This window comes from Euwallacea fornicatus, chromosome 18 (assembly GCF_040115645.1).
Source record: "Euwallacea fornicatus isolate EFF26 chromosome 18, ASM4011564v1, whole genome shotgun sequence".
Classification (NCBI taxonomy): domain Eukaryota; kingdom Metazoa; phylum Arthropoda; class Insecta; order Coleoptera; family Curculionidae; genus Euwallacea; species Euwallacea fornicatus.
The window spans coordinates 2348112-2370625 of record NC_089558.1 but is presented as its reverse complement, the minus strand read 5'-3'; the positions used below and the strand labels follow the sequence as shown (position 1 = coordinate 2370625).

Genomic DNA, 22514 nt, shown 5'->3' with positions numbered 1-22514 from the left:
TTTCCCCAAAAACAATAATCCAATGGGGACAGATCCGGCGAGCGTGCCGGCCAACGTGTATCTCGATCGCCTGAAATGGCTCTGCTATTAAGTGGAAGAGGCTGAATTCAAAAATGTGAAAATCGAAATGGCGCCCACAAACAATAAACTTGATTGGTTGCCGGAAATCGAAACGTCGTATTCCAAATTTGATATCTCCACATTGTGGAAGAGGACGAGTTACCATGATGAAGTGCCAGTGATTTGGAATTGTCTCGCCAAATAAACTGACAAGAAAATAAAAGCGTTTTTCCAAAATTTCTCCATTTTTCGGATATCTCGGAGAGCAGCGGAAAATTTTAAAACGGCTAATTCTTGAATTAGAAACGGCGCAACTCTTCCCCAATTTAACCAACCGACCTCCAGAAACGACGTCCCGTATATCTCCACCCTATTATCGCTTTTGCTTTGATGATGGCGTTTTTCTCTTTCGTCACATCCTTTTCATGTTTGTTCTGTTCCAGATAATGGAACTCTGAAGGATGACGGATATCTGGGAAGCCAGCGACATGACCAACCACACGTACTGTGACTTGGATGCCTTCAAAGAGCACTATAAGGAGAACATTCACGGATATTTGAGCTTGACCGTTTGCCTGTTCGGTTCAATAGCGAATATGTTCAATATTTGTGTCTTACGAACGAAGCAAATGCGCTCTCCGACTAATTACATTTTAACGGGGCTCGCTGTCGCAGACCTATTAGTTATGCTACAATACATTCCTTTCACAATCCATCGTAATTTGGCCTCCAAGCCTCTTTATTACACCCATTTTAATTATCCCTGGGCCATTTATTACATGTTTCATTCGCTGTTCACCCTCACCCTACATTTTATTGCTTGTTGCTTGACCATTATATTGGCGATTTGGCGGTATGTCTACGTCTCGCAATTGCACCACAGTAAAATTTGCTCGGATCAGAAAAAGACTTTAATCGTAATCGTCACGACCTACATAGTGTGCCCTTTGTTGTGTTACCCAATGTTTTCGACTTTGGACGTAAAGGCATATAATCAAACTTGCGACTTAAATGGGGTCATTGTTTTGAAGCAAAATCGGGACAAGTACGAACATTCCGAGCTTAAGAAGGAGACGATTTACCTATTGCACCCAAACGACCCCTTACAATTGAGCATGTGGTTGTATAGTTTGCTCTTGAAACTGCTGCCTTGTGTGCTGTTGAGCGTGCTGTCGTATAAGATTATAGCAGTCCTCATGGACACGAGGAGACGCAGGAACAGACTGATAAATTCATGCCAGCCCTTGGAAGATTTCAACAGCCAAAGAAAGCCCAGCTCCATTCAGCTTTACAAGGAAACGCAAGCGGACAGGACGACGAAGATGCTGTTGACTGTCTTGTTCCTGTTCCTTCTGACAGAGTTTCCTCAGGCGATTTTGGGGCAGATTAGTGCAGTGTACGGGGCCGTATTCCTTAGAGAGTGCTACGTGGCTTTAGGTGAGTCTGTTGGCTTAATATTTCCCCAAACTTGCAGTATTTCAATGAAACATACACAGTACCCGTAGCATTTAACGTCAATTACAGTGCTTCGTTAGCGATGAAAGGGATTTCTATTATCCTTGGTATGTAAACTCGCACTGTCGTGAAATGCGGTTTCTGTGCTTGGTTTCGAGCCCTAATGGGAATTAGCTGATTCATTCGTAAACTGCAAAATTCACGTAGGAGCGGTCAGAGCAGGGAAGATAGGCACTGGCCTGTAATGATGATGTTTTCGACGATCTCGACCGGGCTAAGACGAGATTTCCTATAGTTTAGAGGCAAACTCGTGGAAGTACATAAAAATCATGTTACTGGCAAGTCAAACGACTTCCATCTCATATCCATAACAACTTCAAATTCCCATTTAAGTTTTTGCTTGAAGCTATACTTCTTGCAAGATGGCCCTTCTTTGAGTTGGAGTCGAAAGGAACATACGGGGTGTCCGTTCTAAAACTTCCAACCACAGCTCTAGGCGTCTTCTTAAATGCTGCATTGATCTTAATATGTTCCTTCGCCTTATTTTGGTCCTGGAAGATGCGATGATCTTTCTTCGCAGCTCATTGTTGTAATTTGTTTCTTTGGTGGTGGTACAGATTTACAGGTGAGACCTCCAATACTTCCCTCATAAATTACAATCGAATGGGGGCAAATCTGGTGAGCGTGCCGGTCAACATATGTCTCCAAACGAAAAAAAAAAGCTGAAATTAAAGCTTTTTTGGAATATCTCTGAAAGTCGTAAGAATTTTTAGCATTTTCTTGCCCTCCAAATTGCGCAACTTGCCCCCAATTTGACCGACCTCGTCTCTTTTGGGATTACCGAGATCCCCATGGCTGAGTTCTAGAAACGGACGCTCTGTATCCCTACTCAATACAAATATATCTACAGGTCAGTAACCTATGCATATTATTTAATTTTTGTTCCTGATTGCTCTATGTCGTAGCAATTCAAGGAGTGTGGTATAGAGTCAAATTTACAGACTACGAAATTGCTCTTACAGATTGCGGCCATTCATAGGATGAATTTAATCGTTTGGCTAACGTAGAGGAAACTATTTTCTTTAATAATATAACTGCTTGCTTAGTTAGAGTTTTATGGTGATTATTCCGCAGTCTACATCTTAGCTTTTTATGGAGGAAACAAAGAATTTACGTCCGGCCGGCGCTGTTTCATCTTTGTGGCCCGTCACTCCTGGCAACGGGGCATTAAGCTACATACCGCCCGTCGCCCATGGCAACGCACCGTCAAGTAAATATAACGCCCGCTACTTTTTTTACCCACTTTAATGAAGTAACTAGGAATAGTACTTTTCTGCTTTCTACACGTTTGCATTTGACTTCAGGGAAAACTACGCTTGAAATTTTCGATTAAAATTTTATAAATTTGTATACTTAAAGATAAACATCCTGGAACTATCATTCACTTTCGCACAATAAATGGAAACGAGATTCAAGTCTTGACTTGAGAATTTTCTGTAGAAATTTGTAGATTTCAATTCTTGAACCCAAACGTGTTAGTTGAGTGCGTCAAGTCCCTTCGATTGAGCACTGTTTTTAGTCGATTGCAAAATTTCAAGGCTTCAGGAAAACATGCGAATTTCTGAGGTTGAAAATATGCAATATCGACTCAGAAACAGATTTGCGCCACATCTTCGAATTCGGAGGTGAAAATCTGAAAATTTTAAAGTCCGCAGGAAATTTTCTCATTGCGGCAGATTCACGCATAAATCGCAGTCCACGAGAACACTTTTGTGCAAAAATCTGCAAGTTACTTCGGAAACAAGCAACTTTCGCTTTGTTTTTTTATCTTTTCCGTATGAAAATTATCCTTTAATTTAATTCCATCAAGCCTGCAAAAGCACCATAAAAGTTCATCCGCGAGATAAAGTTTCCCCCAATTAAATTTTACATAATACAATTGAGGTTTCTCTTGTGCCTTTAACTTCCCTTTAGAGATCTTTCTATAAAAAGAACTCATTATCCCCCGAATTCTTTTCCTACTTAAATTGTTACACAATTGGAATGCTATAAATTGCAGTGTAATAGAAGATTTAAGCACACTAAGCTGCCGACCGTAATTAAGTTTCAACCCTGCTGGGCATTTTCTATTAATTCGGAAAATTCTGAAAATCGATATCAGTTTAACTTCTTCATGTGAACAAATATTTTTTGGCAGTTCCATTAAACGCAGATGATTGACGTTCAGCCAGGTTAAAAGTGTATAATTGCAAAAAGCGAGCAATAAATTGCAAAAGTGTCACCTTTTAATAGATGAAACGGCAATTTTCAATTAGCTAGGTTTTTAACCATCAAAACGTCTGGTTTGTAGTACTTCTGAACGACATGATTAAACATAAAATCCGAAGGGCAACGTGATGATTTCCTATTTACACTTTAAATAGAGGAAACCTAAATACCCACCTGCCATACAGGCCCCAATGGCGCTCAGTTTAAAGTGGTCCTCGTTAAATAGAAAATTTATAGAGAAAAGAACTGTTGTGGAATTGATCGCAATTTAATCATTGTGTGTCTGAAATTTGATGGTGGAAAAAAAGCTCAAAATTGCAGAAAAGCAATTTTAAGGAGCTAACCATTCAGGATTTTCATGCAACCAATCATTGTTTGGAAGTTCTGAGAACTTTTTATGCACTTAAAATTTTCATGAATTTTAAGACTTTAAACGGAAAAATGCCCTAAAACTGCACCCAGCGTGTAATTGGTTCCACGGAGAAAACTGAGGACTTGAGTCCTTACTTGGAATCTTCATGAAGCACTTGGAGTTTCTTAATTCGAGAGAAGGAAAACTTAAGTTTCGAAAACAAAATGAAATCGATTTGTTACCTTGGCCATCCCCATCTCCAGACTTATCTCCAATCGAACATATCTGGGATATTGCGGATAGAGAGTTACAAAATTTACGAGCATAAGGCAACATGAAGGGCTGATATACTATTAAAATTGTTTCTTGTTTTAAGGGTTAAATTTATTTAATTTTTTATCCAAGCGTTCATGTTAATATGGGAAACATGTATAACAAAAATTGTTTAAATCAAATCATTTTTATAAGGTGCTCTCTTTTATGAGTCACGCAGTATATTTAGATTTGAAGGAAATCCTGAGACTTAAATGATAAATTTATGTGGAAAATGGTAAATGCTCAGGAGTCTTGGAGATGCTTAATTTCAGTACACAGATGTGAAAGAGGCTCCTTATCTCAGAAACTGAAAGCAACATGAGAACGGTACGTACGTATAAAGCGCACTCAGACTTTTGATTATTTTTTTCCGAATTTGATTTATTTTTAAACTTTGAGATATCGGCAACACAGTGCATTTTTATCTGCCGAGGGAAACTTTTCTCATTTTCTAAGTTCATTTTAGACGGACCGATTACATTTCGTCGGCTTTCACTCATCGCTCTATTTGTCCTGTTCAAAGGTCCGAAAGGGAATCAAAGTTTGCAGACGACAAAAAATCGTTAACGCAAATGTCCGAAATACTGAATTTAATTATATTGTTTGTTTTTGATTTTTGAAAGGGAGTTAGTCACAGTCACCAACGGTTTCGAGATAAATTATGGGGCTTGCAAAAATTCATTTAAAAAATTTTGCTGATAAAGTATTAAAGATCCAATCTCGATACAAAATCAGACATCTCGACATTAATAATGGACCTTCAAATATCAATTATTGTCTTTCTCTTTTCGCCCTTTCTTACCGCAGAAGCATCCATTCTCCATCACGCAAACCTCGTGTGTTTGGTCCCCATATCGAATCGACAGCAATAATCGGATTTAATTCTGGAATGTGACAAACCCGAAACCGACTACCTACTTTCCAGCTGCATGTAAAGTACCAATGCGCCATCAAATATCAATTATTGCCCTTTCAACGCGTCCACTTTTATTGCTTTCCAGGGTAAAATTGTGCAGTCGCATCAAGATTAAAAAAAGATTATAATGATGATAAGACTAATACACAGAAAATGAATATTCATACAGCTGCAAAGGACTTTCTAGTTGTGCAATTAAAAGGATCAAATTGCATATTCCAATTTTCTTATTCAGGTCTCGTTAGGCAGATCCATTTATATTACGCTGTCACTAATACATAGACTTTCCTGAAGAAGACTAATATTTTCCATTAATCTCTAATGCCTGTCAACTAGGCCGCATTTTTGTAGATATTATGTCTCCGTAACTGAGCTTGAGAGTTATTTTTGAAACCATTGATGGGTGTAATCATTTTCCTTTTATTGTCCATCGTTAGCCTTAATTGACCTGATGGAAATCCAAACTTTTTTTTTGCTTTTCATAGTTTCTCCCATCAGTGTTAATAGACAAGTAACACGATCCCTTGGCAAATATGTGCGAATGATACGACAATTAATTTATATGAAACGTCGCACCGGAACCAATGCACTTAAAACTGGTGATAAGTTATAGATATTCCACCTATTTGAACCCTGCGTATGCCACGTGAGGAAAGCATTGAGCTTTCGATCCTAAAAACTAATTTCTGATTTTGTCTGTTTAAATTCTCATTTTACGCCACAGCTTGGATCGGCTATGACTCACGCACCTAACATTATGATTAAAGGTAAAGATGCCTCATGCATAGAATATGGCGTCCTTTTCCCACACAAAGCTTCAAATCAAGACGTAAGATGCAACGTTACGTAGCAACGGCATCCACAACCCACTCTTCTACCTTATGAAATAAACAAAGTCGGCCATATATTGCGAGGTTGATGACGTGAATCTAATTTGGTACAGCAGTGGGAAACGAGAGTTTTAACTATAAAAGCAGCAATTTTTCTTATACGAACAGTTTATGGTTAAGTAGGAAGATCTTGAAAACGGTCGGAGAGACGTATAGAAATCCGAAAATGGCGAAATTATTTCGTTTCATTGTATCGTAGTACTTGTCATTTACTGGACAAAAATGCCGAAAGGTGGAAACGTAATTCCTATTTCAGTCATGCTGAATGCTACAAATCTCTTTATTGAAACCGTGGAGTGTCCCTGTGACCTGTATTTTAAAATTGAATGTTGCACAGAGTTTTTTAAGAGCTCAGTGACGCATTTCCTTCGAGTTCGGTTGGGATATAAGAAATTTAACTGATTTATATAGAATACGAGTCTGGCATTCTGTACCTTGCTGGAGCTACCGGACTTTTGCATCCATCGAATAACGAAACTTGCAGTGGCGGAAAAAAGTATCTAGACACCGCCTCGGTCAGAGAGTGAAGCTTTAAAAAACAGAAACTATTAATTGCTCAAAATCATGTATATTTGAAAAATGAACCTTATGGCCAGGCTTTTAAAATAACATGAAAATTATTAAAAATACAAACATGTGAACCAACAAAATTAATTTGAGTTGGAACAAGTGCGAAACGCATCAGGAAAAAGTACTTAGACGCATACAAAGATGGCGCTTTTTAATCATTCGTCAGTTGTAAACAAGAACCAACAAGTAGGGACAGGTTCGACGCGATCATTCAGAATCAGTTACTCCGTGATTAAAGCAAAGTGAGAATTAAAGTTCATATAATGGCGCCAGAAACGAGAGAATCGGCAATTGAAAAAAATAGCGTTATTATTACATTTTATAAAGAAGGTAAATTTGCAAGGGAGATAGGAAAATTGATGCGCAGACGCCATTCAACGGTGGCGTATACTATAAATAAATATATAAAGGTCTAAATACAGTTCAAAATAAAAGGCGATCCGGCAGCCTTTAAAATTCACCGCCAGAGATGAACGCTTTATTATGAGAACTATTAAGAAAAATTAATTTGAATGTTCAACAAACATCGCTAGAGATGTGGCAACTGCAATAGGGACCTCTGTAACACCAAGAACAGTTAGGAACAGGTTGAGAAGGGAAGGTTTCGAAACTCGTATTGCACGTCGTTAACCCTTAATTAATCAGGTGAAAGGAAAAAAGCTATTAAATTTCGCAATTGCTAATTTACACACGTCATATGAATTTTGGAAAACCGTTAATTTTCCGACGAAAGCAAATTTAGCGTTTGGGGATCGGATGGGCGCAAACTAGTTTGGCGAACGGATGGTACAGCGCTAAATAAGGAAAATCTGCAACCCCCTGTTAAGCACGGAGGAGGTAACGTCATGGTGTGGGGATGCATGGCGGCGAATGGTGTAGGAAATCTTCCGTTCATAGGTGACATTACGAACAAATTCTCTAATTTAGACATTTTAAAAACAAATTTGCGTCAAAGTTCTATTAAATTAAACTTTGATGATCGTTATCACTTTCGACAAGATAACGATCCCAAACATAAAGCGCATTTTGTAAGGGAATGGCATCTGTACAATACCCCTCATGTATTGGGAACACCCCTACAATCACCTGACGTGAATGTAATTGAATATTTATGGGAGGAATTGGATAGGGAAATTCGACAAAAAAATATGAAAAACAGCATCGATCTGAAAAGAGAATTACTGGACGCATGGAATACTATTTCCCCAGAAGTGACTACGAATTTGGTTAAATCTATGCCTAGACGATTGGAAGCTATTAGAAAGTCCCAAAGGTACCCCAAAAAATATTTAAAACATTTTTTGTTTCTTGTTAATACGTCTTATAGAATGTGTCTAAATACTTTTTTACCGTTGTATTTCGTAGTTGGTTTGTCATAATTTATTTTTATTAGTTCTTATCCTGTATTGTTAATAAATGATAGATAAATTTAAAAAAACCTGCTAGGAGATTTATTTTCTATATATAGATTATTAAATACGATTAATAGTTTCAGTTAGGAAAATGTTTATACTCCCACTGACGCGGCGTCTAAATACTTTTTTTCGTCGCTGTATAAACGTGTTATGTAAGGTAATTTATAGACAACGAACTACTGGAAATCTAAATTTTAAAGGCCTGATTTGGAAATTCTTTAATGGAATACTACTGTTTTTCCTAGGGTTGAAGATTTGTTCAAGATTAAGTCAATTGAGTCTTGCACGTGCTTAAACAAACAGGGATATTACTAAAGTTCGAGAGAAACTCAAATAATCCAGTAAAAGGCTCAGTTAAGGAAGGCAGAAATCCCATTATCCCTTGTCGATTTAATATAGATTTGATTTAGTTTTCATTAGGTTCATATTGGGTTGGACATGTTCCATTTGACCCTTCTTTTATTGGAAACAACATTTAGAATCCCGATGAAAACTCGCCTCCGATTGTTATAGCTATTGAGATGTTAAAATTTTTCCTGGAGATACCTCCGGCGGCCTCTACTGACTACGTCCCCGTTCAAACACCAAAAAGGTAATTAAAACATCCCTCACTATTTCTCCTCGTAGTTTCCAAAGGAGCTAAAGAAACGAATTCAAAGCTTTAAAGGAAAATCCTATTTCAGAAAATATTGCAAGTTTTCTGGCTTCTTAACGAACCAGTCTTGGTTAAGCTTAGTCTTGGTTTCGAAAACGTTCCATCTGTCATAGGTTTATCGATAACTGACAGTTGACGCTCCCTAACTGGAATTAAAAAACTGTCCCTAAAATAGGTTTCGTTACTCATTAATCTTGTTCGCTCTTTATAATGTTCACCTTTCAATATTCTCGACGGATGTCTTTTGCCCATACATGTGTTAATAGTCACGGATTAATATCTAAATTGCTCTTGATTCATTCAGATGTTGTTATCAGTCCTCTCTTCGAGATGGAGATGAATTAGTAAATTTGCGTCTATTTGTATTCACAAACTCATGAATCTGTTTATCCTTTGCTCGGTGGCTGACATGATTTGGTGGTAAATTGAAATCAATAGGTTCAACATATGCCCCATCGCTCCTACAACTATGTTCATTCCAAACAGCATCAGTATTGACCCAACTGAGATTAATTGCTGAAACTATAGTCATTAGATCTGTCCGTTTTTGCCAACGAAGTTGCTCAACAATCTTAAAGTTTTCGGGTAAGTTTCCGTCCGGATTTTCCCTTAAATCAGTATTTAAAAATTGGTAATCTTCGGCTCAATTTAGCCGATACTTCAGCCTGATAAATATTTAAAGGGTATCGAAAAACAACTTTTTGCTCGTCTCTTGCGTAAACCTCAAATTTTCCACCGCAAATGGAATTCGCGGACACAGGGACGACAAATTATTGTAACTGGGTTAGAAGGCTGAATTTATTTTTCTTGTATCTTTGACCTAAATTGAAAGTGGAAGAGGCGTTTGCGACTTTATCTATACGCTTTGATGTGGCTGAATCCGTTTGCAATTCGAAAGTTTTCAGCCCAAGGTAATTTAAATATATATTGATTACTTTTTTAAATCAAAATGTAAGTAACTCACGGGCGCTTTGAGTCTCGAAAACATCACTACCCGTATCTCTCCCTCTCTCTCTCTCTCTCTTTCTCTCCCTGTGAGCGAAGTTCAAAATAAAATATTCATTAACCCTTCAAGAAAATCAATAAATTCTCCCTTTTTTCAGGCGAAATTATGGATATCATAGCGCTGATCAACTCTTCCATCAACTTCATCTTATACTGCACCATGTCCAGGCAGTTCCGCGCGACTTTCCAGGAAATGTTCCAGTTCCAGAAGATTAGCAACTGGCTGGTCAGAAAGCGATCTAATCCAAAAAATGGCCAGGAGGAGAACGGGGTGGAAACTAAAATGTCTCTCGTATAGTCCTCGGAGAAAGGCCGGGAAGGCAGTGAATGTGAATCGGAAACTTATCTTTAATACTGAAGGTTCTGATCTAAAATGCTCGTCGTTAGTTTTGTGTAGTACAAAGTGAATGTAAATATTGAAACATTCAACGAATAACTTACTGGTGAAGTTTTAATAATTGTTGATGCTGAACATTGAACTGTCAATAACTAAACACCTGTGAACTGTTATTTGTATGTTTATTCTTTATATAAGATACTTCGTGTCTTTTTGTAGCTCGATTCTCGTATGCTTCTCAACCAATCAAATGACAAAACATCAGCTCATTACCTTGTCCTAATTAGAATTCGTTAACAAGAGTTGGTGTTTTTGCCCTTTCGATTTTTATATTATCCGCTATCTGCATTAAACGTCGTTTTAAGTCCAAGCGGTGTTCATGTCAAGTACTGTACATAAACGAATTTTGTTAGTTTCCATGCCGTTTCTTATTATAAATCATTGCCATTAATGTACAGCTCAATTAACTGCTCTACTGCATTAGCAATCTGTAGGAAGTGCACCATCTAAAAGTCATTAGCATTGCAAGTGCTCATATTACAGCTTAATTTTCCTGGAATTGGTTTGATTGGGCTTTTATGTAACTTTGGATATGTGCATTATCAGATGACGCGACTGATTGTCTTTAATGTAATGGCATATTGTTAGGCGGACTAGATCGAAGGTCGCTCGATCGAAAAATACTACTGGATACGGTTACGAGAATTTTTATTAAAAAAAATCTGTGTTTTCAAAAAAAAAGGAAGAAAAATTAAAAACGGAAAAAAGGAAAAAAAAGTTAAAAAAAATTTAAAACGAAAGAAAAAACTTCAAACGCAAAAAAGTGAGAGCCACTGTATGGAACGTCGGCCCGAAAAAAGCCATTAAAATCTCTTCCATTTTTGAACAGTGGACCAATTCAAGACAAAATATTCTCAAAAAATCAAACGTCTTTTCCTCCCCGTTGTCGATCATAATGTGTCTCTACGTTCTAGCTATAATCTAAATCGCAAGAATCGCCTTTTTTCGCATTCAACTCCTTAGGCCTTTCAAGGTAACTCTTTCTACGTTGAAAGGTATACGTGATGGGCCCCTCAGAATCTCTTTTGAACTAAATCCCTGTTTAAATCTTGGCGAGGCGAAGCCGGCTTGAACATTCCATAAAGCATATTGATTCGGCCTTTTTCTACAAAGATTCTGCTGATAGATCAATAGAGGTAGTACATCACAAGCCAATCACATTCAATATCCACGTGCGTCGAGTGCTTTCATAAAGAGGATTAAATCGGGGTAAAACTTCATTGAGTGAGTTCCAATAAAGGGTCTGATTTAAAGTTGGAGTTTTAATGTGAATGACGCTTTTACGTCTTTCGGATTCCTCCGCGTTAATGAGTGATAATGGATTTTGGGTTAGTCTCAGTTAAGTCAAAGCATCAGTTAGTGGTTTATCGTAAAGTTCGCAGTTAATTAAGGTTGGTTTAGATTAGTTCGTGGTAAGACTTTTTGGGCGGAATTGCAATGGCCTAGCTGCACCAAATCATCATTAATTTGGTCTTAAATCACGTAGTTTTGTCGTGTGTGCGCACAAATCTGTCCATAAACTCTGAAGCAAGGCATCGTTATGGTCAATTATGGCAATAAATCAATGTAGAAATATTTCAGTTCCAGTCCCAATTACAACCACAGCGGTCTTCCATTAAAATTGCTTATTATCCTGACTGAAACATTTTCAGCATTGTTCAATTGTCAGAGAACTGTGTATTTTTTTTGGTTAAATAGGCACACAGCATGCTGTAGCCGCAATGCTACAAACGAGTGCTAAAGGGTAAAAACATTCACCGATGCGGTTAAACTTACACAAAAGCATTTCGTTGTGATTCTACAGGGTGTAAATTTTTTTGTTATTTTGTAAATTGTTATTGTTCGGTGTTCGTCCAAGCGTTTAGTAAAGGATGGATGTTATTCTCAGTTCAACCCAAAATAATGAACGCTTTCACTTCTACTTGTGAGGGAGGCCGTAGAGGAATAAAACAAGACATAGCAGATTGTTGCATAAAAATTTTATTAACGCATTCGTTTAACAACATCGTAACAAGAGCAAATTTTTGTCTTCGCGTCTGACCTGTATTCAAGTCGTTGGAATTTTTACGCGCAAATCGGAAATTGCTGTTCAGCCATCGCTGTTTACCCGACGGTGAGACGTTCAATTGTTGATTTACAATTGTTTCATAACGTCATTGGCATGCCAGGGCCATCTTCGGCAAAAATTCCAAAATAATTCCATCTTTAGGGGTAACACACAAAACTGAATTTATTAGTGAAAAGTGACGATTTAGGTATGGGAACGTGACCCATTATTTTAAAGGAAATTTGATTGTCCCTCATCCCATTTGCAAAAACACAGTGCGTGCAAAAAGTATTCGTACACCTTAAGTTTTATCGGCAAAATTGACGTAACAAATCTCAATGATGAAGTTAATTTGATTGAATAATCTGTTTGGGTTATACCAACCTTTCTCTATTAGCATATTATAATAAAGCACGGGAAGCACAATATGCGGCACAAGAATTGAATACTGCCTGCCAATTTATAAGAATAACGAAACACTGTTTCTTAACACAAAATTCAAAATATATCAATTTCCTATCGACAAACAAGTTCTTTTATTGTTTACGTACCATCAGGGCCGGCCTTAGCAACTCTGTTGCCCTGAGTAAAATTTTCAATCACCTCCCCTCCCACAGAGAAAGATAGCCTACCAGGAGAGGACGTCTCCCTGGGCCCTCGTCCAACTTTTTTTGGTTAGCAAGTTTGTAGATTTTTTCCTTTTTTTGTAATGGTCTTTTTTCTCTTTTTTTTTCTTACTCTGTGAAAAATTTCAACTTCCTAATGCTCAATTTTATTAAGTTTCCAACTAGTAACACTGTAAGTATTTTTTAAATGCTTATTTTCTGGAAGAATGCAAGTGTTCCGTTAATTTTACACTCCAACGTAATATACAGTCAGTCACATAAGTCTACGTACATCTAGCAAATTCGTATTATTTCATAGTTAGAATCATGATCCAAAAAATATTTTTGAATATATTGAAATCCTCTCATAAATGATTATTATCGGTAATTAAAAATTTGGGTTTCGATTAATAGGTTGAAAGAAAAAAAATTAAAATCAAAATTTCCGATCTCACAAAAGCGAACATGCAGCAGATAAATTTTATTATACTTAATGAAAACAAAAAATTAATATTTTGTTGGTCCACCTTCTGCATCTACAACTGCTTGCAATCTTCTGGGCATGGATGAAACCAAATTTTCTGTGACATCTGAGGTAATTTCACCCCAAGCCGAAGTTAATGCTCTTTTTAGTGATTCTTTCCCTGAAATTTCGTAATTTCGCACCCTTCGCTCTAATTCGTCCCATAGGTGTTCTATAGGGTTCATGTCTGGCGACTGCGGAGGAGAATGAAGTTGCTAGGGCACGTTGTAAAGGAGCCATTCTTTGACAACCAGGGCGGTATGTTTGGGATCGTTGCCTTGTTGGAATATCCATTGGTTTCCTAATTCCAAACGTTCACCTGAAGGCAATAAATTATCACGCAAAATTTGGAGATACTTCTGATGATCCATTACACCTTCAATCAAAACCAAATTTCCCACACCAGCCGCAGACATTGAGCCCCATACCATTATATTGCCTCCGCCATGCTTGACTGTGGGTACCAGGTTTCAGCTCTTCATTAGCTTTTCGCCATATTTTTCTTTTACCATCGGAACCAAAAATATTGTACTTACTTTCATCAGTAAACAAGACCGAACTCCAAAATTGAAGACCCTTTTCTAAATACCTTTTTGCAAATTCTAAGCGTTTTCTTCTATTTTGCTGTGAGATTAGGGGCTTTTTCCTAGGAACCCTCCCATGAAATCCCTTTGATCTCAGAACTCTTCTTATAGCTTCGGCACGGACACGTTTACCAGTTTCTCTTCGAACTTCATCAGCCAATTTCAGAGCACTAATTTTCGGGTTTAATGCAATTTTTCTAACAATGGTACGAATTTCGCGGAGGCTCATTTTTTTAGGGCGTTCAGATCGGGGTTTATTATTAGTTGAATTTAATAAATTAAAGTTTTTTATGATAGTGTGCACTGTAGAACGAGCTAACTTGACAGTTTTCGCTATGTCACCATAAGATTTTCCTTCGTTTCGTAATGAAACTATTAGTTCTCTAATTTCTTTAGCAATTTCTCTTCGTATTATGATGCTAGAAATTCAAAATTCGATTTAAAGTGTTTTATTGAAAATTTTACACAAGACTAAAATATTATTTGTTCATATTTTTGCGATAAAATCTATGAAGCCCAAAAAAAATTGTAATATTTGTGGTATTTTTACCTGCATGTTCACTTTTGTGAGATCGGAAATTTTGATTTTAATTTTTTTTCTTCCAACCTATTAATCGAAACCCAAATTTTTAATTACCGATAATAATCATTTATGAGAGGATTTCAATATATTCAAAAATATTTTTTGGATCATGATTCTAACTATGAAATAATACGAATTTGCTAGGTGTACGTAGACTTATGTGACTGACTGTAGTTTGTTGAAAAGCTAACGGGAGTGTTAATCAACAGCCGCACTGTATGAGCAAATCATTACGGCTTCAGTCAAGATTCTTTTGTTCAAAATACATATTGAAATAAAGTTTCTTTGCATTTGACCGTTAACCCCGATTCACTTTTTCTGTATAGAGCATATTCGTAGACGTTTCCTAAATAATCTCTAGAATTTCTGCTTTTTGCGGATTCACATCGCGCTGTAACAAAGGTTTAATCAGGGCCTTAATTTCACAAACCCCCGTGTCTCGGAAACAATGGCACAAGTGAGTATTGGGTGTAAAGGGCAAAAAATAGACCAATTCGGCTAAAGTTGCCTCACACAAAAGGTGCTTGTTGGCAAAATAGAGGGGGAATCAACAAAATTACAAAGTAATCTGCTTATCTTAATCTGCAGGGTCGCCCAAAAAAGTGTAGCTTTCAAACTTACATTTGTTTAAGTAGCACAACCTGTATTTGATTAGCCTATTGTAGTTTAATCGTAATTATAAACCTTTTTTATATAGTTAAATATGCCCATATTTCATAGTTTAGAAAATATCGAGAATTTTTTCGAAAAATTATCATTTTCAAGCACGTATTTATTGAAACATGGCGTCTTTAATTTTTATGGGATTTGCAGGTTAATAACCTCTGCAATGTTATCTCTAGTGCTAGAAAATATTATTAAAAGGTTAAATATACGGATTCAACAGGGTGATCATTTGCTCGAACGTTTGCTCAAAAGAACTAACTCAAACATGACGTTTATGCCTGTTTTCCTCAGTTATCACGACAACAAATTCACGATTTAATAATGAATTTAAGAAAACTAAATTAGGAAAGTGTTTTATATTTATTTCAAATTTTAATGTTTCATGGCTACTCGATTTAAATACTATTGTTTCCATGAGTAGCTCGTAGAATTGATTCAAGCTAAAATATCTCGAAAACTGTTAACGATGGTTATAAAATTAATTTAATAAAATTTGACGATTTTTTTCAATTACTATTAGGCAAGCTTTATGTACATAGGGTGTTCTATTTAAAAAAAGTTACTTTTTTATTCAAAATTTTTTAAGTTGGCACATAAGAAGTAGACACTATACGAGTTTTATTTCAAATGATTAGTTCTCGAAACATTGAAAATATGAATGCTACCCCGTAAAAGTTAACAATGCTGTATGTCAATAAATCAATGCTTAAAAATGATCATTTTTCGAAAAAGTCTCGATACCTCCTAAATCATAACATACAGGTATATTCAATTATATATAAAAATGATTTATAATTATGACTAGAATTCAATGGACTACTCAAATGCAGGGTGTGCCATTTAAAAAAATGTAACTTTTGGCAGCCACCCTTTTTAGAGCGAACCTGTAGGTCTTTAAATATTTTAAAAATATGTATATTCACATAGCCATATCATATATCATATGCAGTTTGAGAATAAATTTTGAACGGAATTCGTAAAATTACTTTGCAATTTAATTGACTCACTCCTTACAGTCCAAAGGCGGTTTTTGGGTATGATAAATTCGGTTTCTCTGTATTTAGTTTCAAGCCAACAGGTAGATGGCGCCACCTGCGTCCGATCTAGACAAACCAAATCCATCTAACTCTTTGCTCAATGCAAGAGACTTCATTCCAATGCTACTTATTTTCATTCCACGTTCGTCTCAGACCTTAGTAAAGGACGAACATAAACTCGATCAGTCTTAAGTGAGAATAGTATGCAACTTCATCCCTACTTGTGTGAGCAGCGTTGTCAAATAGAAAAAAAGTATATTGTTGCATAACAATGGCGACTAATATATTTGCTTGACAGCTTTGTCATAAAACGGAGTTTGGTACTTACACATCTGATCTGGATTCGAGCCACTGTGCTTTTTTAGGTTCGGCTGAGAAATTGCAGTTCGAGCACTGTTTTCGGAATGGCTAAGAGATCGTCGATATGATGCGCAATTGTTTGAACAATTCAATTGTTTTCAACCAGTACAACGTTCCAGGGCCACGTTCGGTAAACATGCCAAAAGGGATAAACATCAAAGTAAGTTTTTCAATTCTGTAAATCGGGAGTGAATTTCACAGTTCTCATTCATAGACTTGACATTGGTCTTAGGGGCTTTTTGGGCACGATAAATGCACTTTAACGCCACAGCTCCCTGGAGAATGGAGACGAGCTGAACGAGCAACAGAACGCCGCCAAATTAAAGACGCCATCACGAGCTTTGATCCTCAACACTTATGCAAATCTTATGAATATGAGTTATTCGGGGTGTTTCAAAAGGATTGTGCCAAATTTAAGAAGGTTATGGGGCGCATTGCGGTGACAAATGTTTGCGTAGAAATGCCTAATCAGATACGTGCCGTTTTGGCTCCAGAGTTGTTTTTATTCGAAAACGTAACATTAGCTTGTTGAGATCAAAAGACTTCGATATTTAATTCATTTTTATTAAAGATAAAGCGAAAGATATGTAAGGTAAGGTTGCTCCACGTTGTTAAGAAAACAATCGTATAAAAGTGGGGATTTATCAAATAAGTTGAAACTACACGTGATATTTAAAACTTTTATAAATAATGTTTTTATTTGTTAAAACAACACAAGAAAACCTCTATGTTTTTTCAAAAAATATACGAAAATTTCAAAACCTCATAAATGTATGTCTAAAGAAACCGGTCTCTTAAGTCGAGCCCCTTAAAGCTTAAAAATAATCTGATTGTTTTTCATCTCCAACACATAGATCATGCACTCATGATTTACGCTTCAGGCACTGAATCATGTTTTCCTCCTGATCTCCTGCATAAGTGTAATAAAATCAATCGCTTTTAGTTCTATTGCTTTTCTCCTTTTTAATTTTTAATACTGATTTCTCTTGATTGCATCTTTTATATTTTCTTCATTTAAGGTCGATATCATTTGGATCGATGAAATTGAGCCTTTGCGGAACTCTTTACCGTCATATATTCAATTTGAAGTAGCAGATAATATATTTAGTTATAGTTTTATTTAATGTGAATTCTACGTTGAAGTCCCAGCAACACGGTCCATAGGTGCATCTTCTTCTTTTTCTGGGGTTTCTTTACTTTTGCGTGTAACCATTGCCGAGAGATTTCCTTGACCATTGGTATCTATTGGAGGAGTTTTATCACTCACAGCCTGATATGAACTTCTACTTGAAGCATCTTCAATCAGAGGTGTTGACGTGCAAAAATCTTTATCTTGAAATTCATGTCTGTTCCAATACCGACAGATTTGAAACCATTTAAAGCAAAATCCATACGAACTAATTTTGAGTTGGTGACTCCCAATAGTTTTGACATAGTAATTTGTCTAATTATGTTTGCAGGATTTCTTCTTAACCAAGTAAATGAAGCTTCGTTATAATTGGTGTTTAGAAATTTGAAAAAAGTCCTATCTAAAGGTTGGAGACGGTGGCTGTATGAGTAGTGAATAGTACTTGCTCATTGTTACTTCTCCCACATGATACAATTGACAAAATGTCCCCTGTATTGAATAAAAAGTTCTGATCTTCTTCATCCGTTTTTGGAGCTTCCAAAGACAGTCCCCAGTGGCGTCTGTTTTTGAAGCAATCGTTCATCCGAATTGGTTTGAGTTTTGACATAGGAGGTATGAATTCAACTGTAGTGTTCATACAACATACGCCTGTAGTGGTCAGATCCTTTTCACCACTTAAAATTGTATCAACTTGATGTTTGCCTTTTTGACCTCTTATTTTAGATGGTTTGTCAACACTAGATAATACTATTTCACCAACGTTATATGTAATACAATGCGTTATTTTAAATGGAACTCCGTCATTTTTTGGTTATTTTGGGATTTCTCATTAAATTTTATGATCAGTTTATGTAAGGTGTCGTATCTTTGGAATTTACCATTTTCGAGTCATATGAAATAGTTTGAAAAATTCGATACCTTCCACGAAAATCGGTATTTCGCGTTAACCGCTGTAAATTTCGGGATCATTTTTTAGGGCTCAAATAGGACCTGATAAGCTTGCTTTCACGTGTTTCGATTTAAAAAAACGTTCACAACCGCCAAAATAGCCTTCCGAATTTGCATTACATCAAACCTCAACCTTGCCTATTTCAAATGGAATGTCTCATTTTCTTTAAGGCATTGTATTCAGAATTCAAAAATTCCCAACTTTTGTTACCATTACTCCATCTCTAAACTCGGACATATCTGAGCTCCCTGAAAATGCGCCTGTTTGGCTTGTAAATGTTTTGGTAGTCACAAAAAATGTCAAAATGACAACATGATGCAACATTTGGAACGAATAAGAATCATTTATTTTTACACAGAAGAAAATCATCTCGTCTACCTGATTCTTTTTAAATTTAAAATTGAAAAAATTGTAATTAATTAATTTTACATTTAGATTATATTCGAATCTGGCCTGGGTAAGAGTCAAAATATTATGAAAATCTCATCTAACATAAACATAACTTCACATTTTTTAAATATAATACGATTTTAATCGGTGATTGCGAATGACTTGGTAACTGATACAGAACTTACAATTTATACAAAAGTAGTTTTACCAAGAATTTATTGCAGCATTAACTATCAAACAAATATGGAAAATTACACGATTAGCAATAAATTTATTTTGCAAGAATATTTTTATTAAGATAGATTAGCGAAACTTAATAAAATGTTCATTTTCCAAGTGCACCTCTGAGTCAAATACACATTGGATTGTTTTTTGAGCAGTAGCACCCGGAGTATGTTCAATATTCGGAAGGTGCGAATCAGGCGTTGGTACTACTTGTGTAAACCTACCCTAATACAAATTCAAAAAGACCACTCCCAACCAGGTTGCATCACTTTGTTCTTCGAATCATCGAATCGAGCATCCTTTGCAAAATGCGCGAAACTTGCTACACGAAAAAAGGAGCTGCCATCATTCTTTCCAACGGTTCCTCTTGGATGGCTACAGGATTTTCATATGCCAACGACTTGATCAAACCTCAGAGAAAAAAATCCAACGGGTGTAAATCGGGACATCGCACTGGCCATCCGATAGAACCTTCTACTCCGATGCGTCGCTCATAGAAATGTTGATTTAAATGATCCTGCACAATATGGGCAAAATTTATAGGTGCTCCGTCATGTTGGGACCACATTCTATGCCGTATACCTGTAGCGAAATGTGCATTTTCTAATACCTCAGAAAATTTAGTTAGATGTTACCAGTTAGCCAAGGTGGAAATAGGGATATTCAAATTGAAAAGTCGCCAGCAACACCGGCCCACGTGTTAATGGTAAAATAGTTTTGATGACTTCTGATCTATACGACATGAGGATCGTTATTAGGTATGTGATTGTTGCGATTATCGAAGCACTCATCCTTAATGAAACAAGCCTTATCGATGATTAGAATTATCGAATCGAAATCCGGTTGGTTTGCAATACGCTGTAAAAATCATTGGCGAAAATGTACACGAGGCTGGTAATCTTGCAGACTCAGTACTTGCACTTTTTGAAGGTGGTAAGGGAGAAAGAACTGCTGATGAGTTATCCGCCACACTGTTTAATGGAGAGCATTCATTTGATTCACTATTGCATGTGCTTATGTGGTTTATAAATTCTCTGCCTCAAAGGTGACTGCAGCGTGCAGTTCATGGGTTCCTCCATCCGATTTAAAACTGCCTGTTTTTCATAGTCAACAATGAATCGCTCGCGGGCCGGATGTCAGCGATTTGGAAAACGCTCAGTATAAAGGAGCTCAGCTTCTCTAGTGTCGCGTCTTGCTTCACCCTAAATCAAATCCATGTTTGCATACTCTTCAAACGTAAACAATTCTCGTCAAAGAAACGAATCTTGCTGCAATTGCGATAAAATCGATTTTCGACAATATTCGAGTTAGGGAATATAGCGATAAACTTTGATAGGAGGCAAAAGGTGATAATTTTGTGTATTTTTATTCAATCGACCTAAGACGAATGTCAAATTCTTTTGAACAGAAATGACTACGAAGCCAAAACAGCTCATTTCGAACTATGTAAAATTTGATCACCGCAATATCCCCTATAACCTCCTTAAGTTTGACACAACCTCTTTGAAACGCCCTGTATAACTCCCATCCCCATATTTCTGCAATTTCCACTTTTTCAGCTGCAGTTTCATTATTTTACACTTCGTGCGCCCAACACACCGGTGAAATCACTCGTGACGAAATTACCTGTCGTCGTTGTCTCCATGATTAATTATTGTTACAATGACGAATTAATTAATGAATCGAAGCAATTCGACTTTTTTAATCTACACCTAAACAGCGATAAAATTCTGTTAAGGGTTAAAGATCTCCTGTAAACAAGATAACACTTGTCCATTTACATTTGCAGTCATTCAACGGCTTACTAAGTGTGCTTCCATTCGAGTCGTGTCGTAAAAATGGTCTTTCTTCTATTAATATTCGGGTTATTTTGCTTCTGTTGGACGCCATTTTGCATACGGACACGTTTCTCATGTGCAAATTAGCCGAGTGCTCGATTGTAGTCCACAAAAATGTGATTGCATTTGAACCATGTGGGTGCGGCTCTGGATCTCCACATTGACCACACTAGAACTGTACACCATACTTACCACGGCGGATACCATAGAAATAGACCAATGGGTAGACTTAACTGGAAGAATGGTTAATCAGTGTTTGGGCCTTAAGTGCGCATATCCTCGACCTGAACGATTTAGACTTGACCAGGTCGTTCAAATCTCAGATTTGGGTACTGTGAATACCGTGGCGGAGTTTACTTTATTCAGGTAACAATTCGCATGTTCATAGGATTAAATAGGCCCGTCCCGGATATAATTAGAGGCCATTTTTGTCCACCCCGCAAGGGCTTAGGCCAACAACTATTTTCGTTAGAGAGTACATAATACTTAGTTTAATGTAAGTTAAGGGACCCTTATCTGATATTCGCCATTGCAAACACTTGATCTCTCGGGATCCACTTATTATCTGGGGCTGTAATATTTCACACCCCAACAGTTCGAGGGTCGCAACCAGGCATTAAGGAAAATATATCGTTAGTATTAAATTTCTTTCCAGAAGGGCTGGGTCCTACCTTATCGCGTTATAAAGTTGCATTGACAAACATTGCCAAAGACGTTCGAATAGTCCAAGGCAGTAAAAGGCTTTCAATAAATAGCGCTTAAAGGTCTCTTCAGCAACCTTATATTCCTTAGTGGCCTGTTCACATTTTTGAATTCAGTGTTTTTCACATAGCAGTAGAACCATTTCAAATAATGATGCGTTGACCGGCGCTCGCACTAGATCTACCCTCATTGAATTATTATTCACTAGGAATTATCCGGAATTAATGGGTTGCGAAGAATACCAAAGACGATGGTGATTGCAGCAAATCGACACGTGGGATTTCAAACATGACATCGTCCTGTTGTAGAAGAGGATTTCGAACAGTTACCGAGATGATGAGCTCTAGAAATGCCGACCCTGTACATATCCCCATTATCAAGATTCTGAAACCACTCATTAAAGTGAGTTTTACAGTAATGTTTGTTCTCAAGTTCCCTCGTTGAGACTCTCACCTAAAGTACTTACCCCATGCACTAAAGATAGAGCTGAACTAAAGCAAACTTTCGAGTTTACTAACTCATAACGGCAAAAAGGTTATTGTGTAAACACGAAGTAAAAAAGAGCCTTAAATGAGAGG

The 22514-nt window shown here is 36.9% G+C and overlaps 1 protein-coding gene across 5 annotated transcripts in view; it reads left to right on the top strand.

The window, feature by feature from the left end:
- LOC136344819 (G-protein coupled receptor dmsr-1-like) overlaps window positions 1–10655 on the top strand; it is a 71729-nt gene extending 61074 nt beyond the window's left edge. For all 5 annotated transcript variants that reach the window (XM_066292625.1, XM_066292627.1, XM_066292629.1 and 2 more), the window contains 2 exons: window positions 504–1497; window positions 10000–10655. In XM_066292625.1, the coding sequence (XP_066148722.1) occupies window positions 522–1497; window positions 10000–10199 (1176 nt within the window). In that variant the 5' untranslated portion in view covers window positions 504–521 and the 3' untranslated portion in view covers window positions 10200–10655. The remainder of the gene's footprint in view (window positions 1–503; window positions 1498–9999) is intronic.
- The last annotated feature ends 11859 nt before the right edge of the window (window positions 10656–22514 follow it).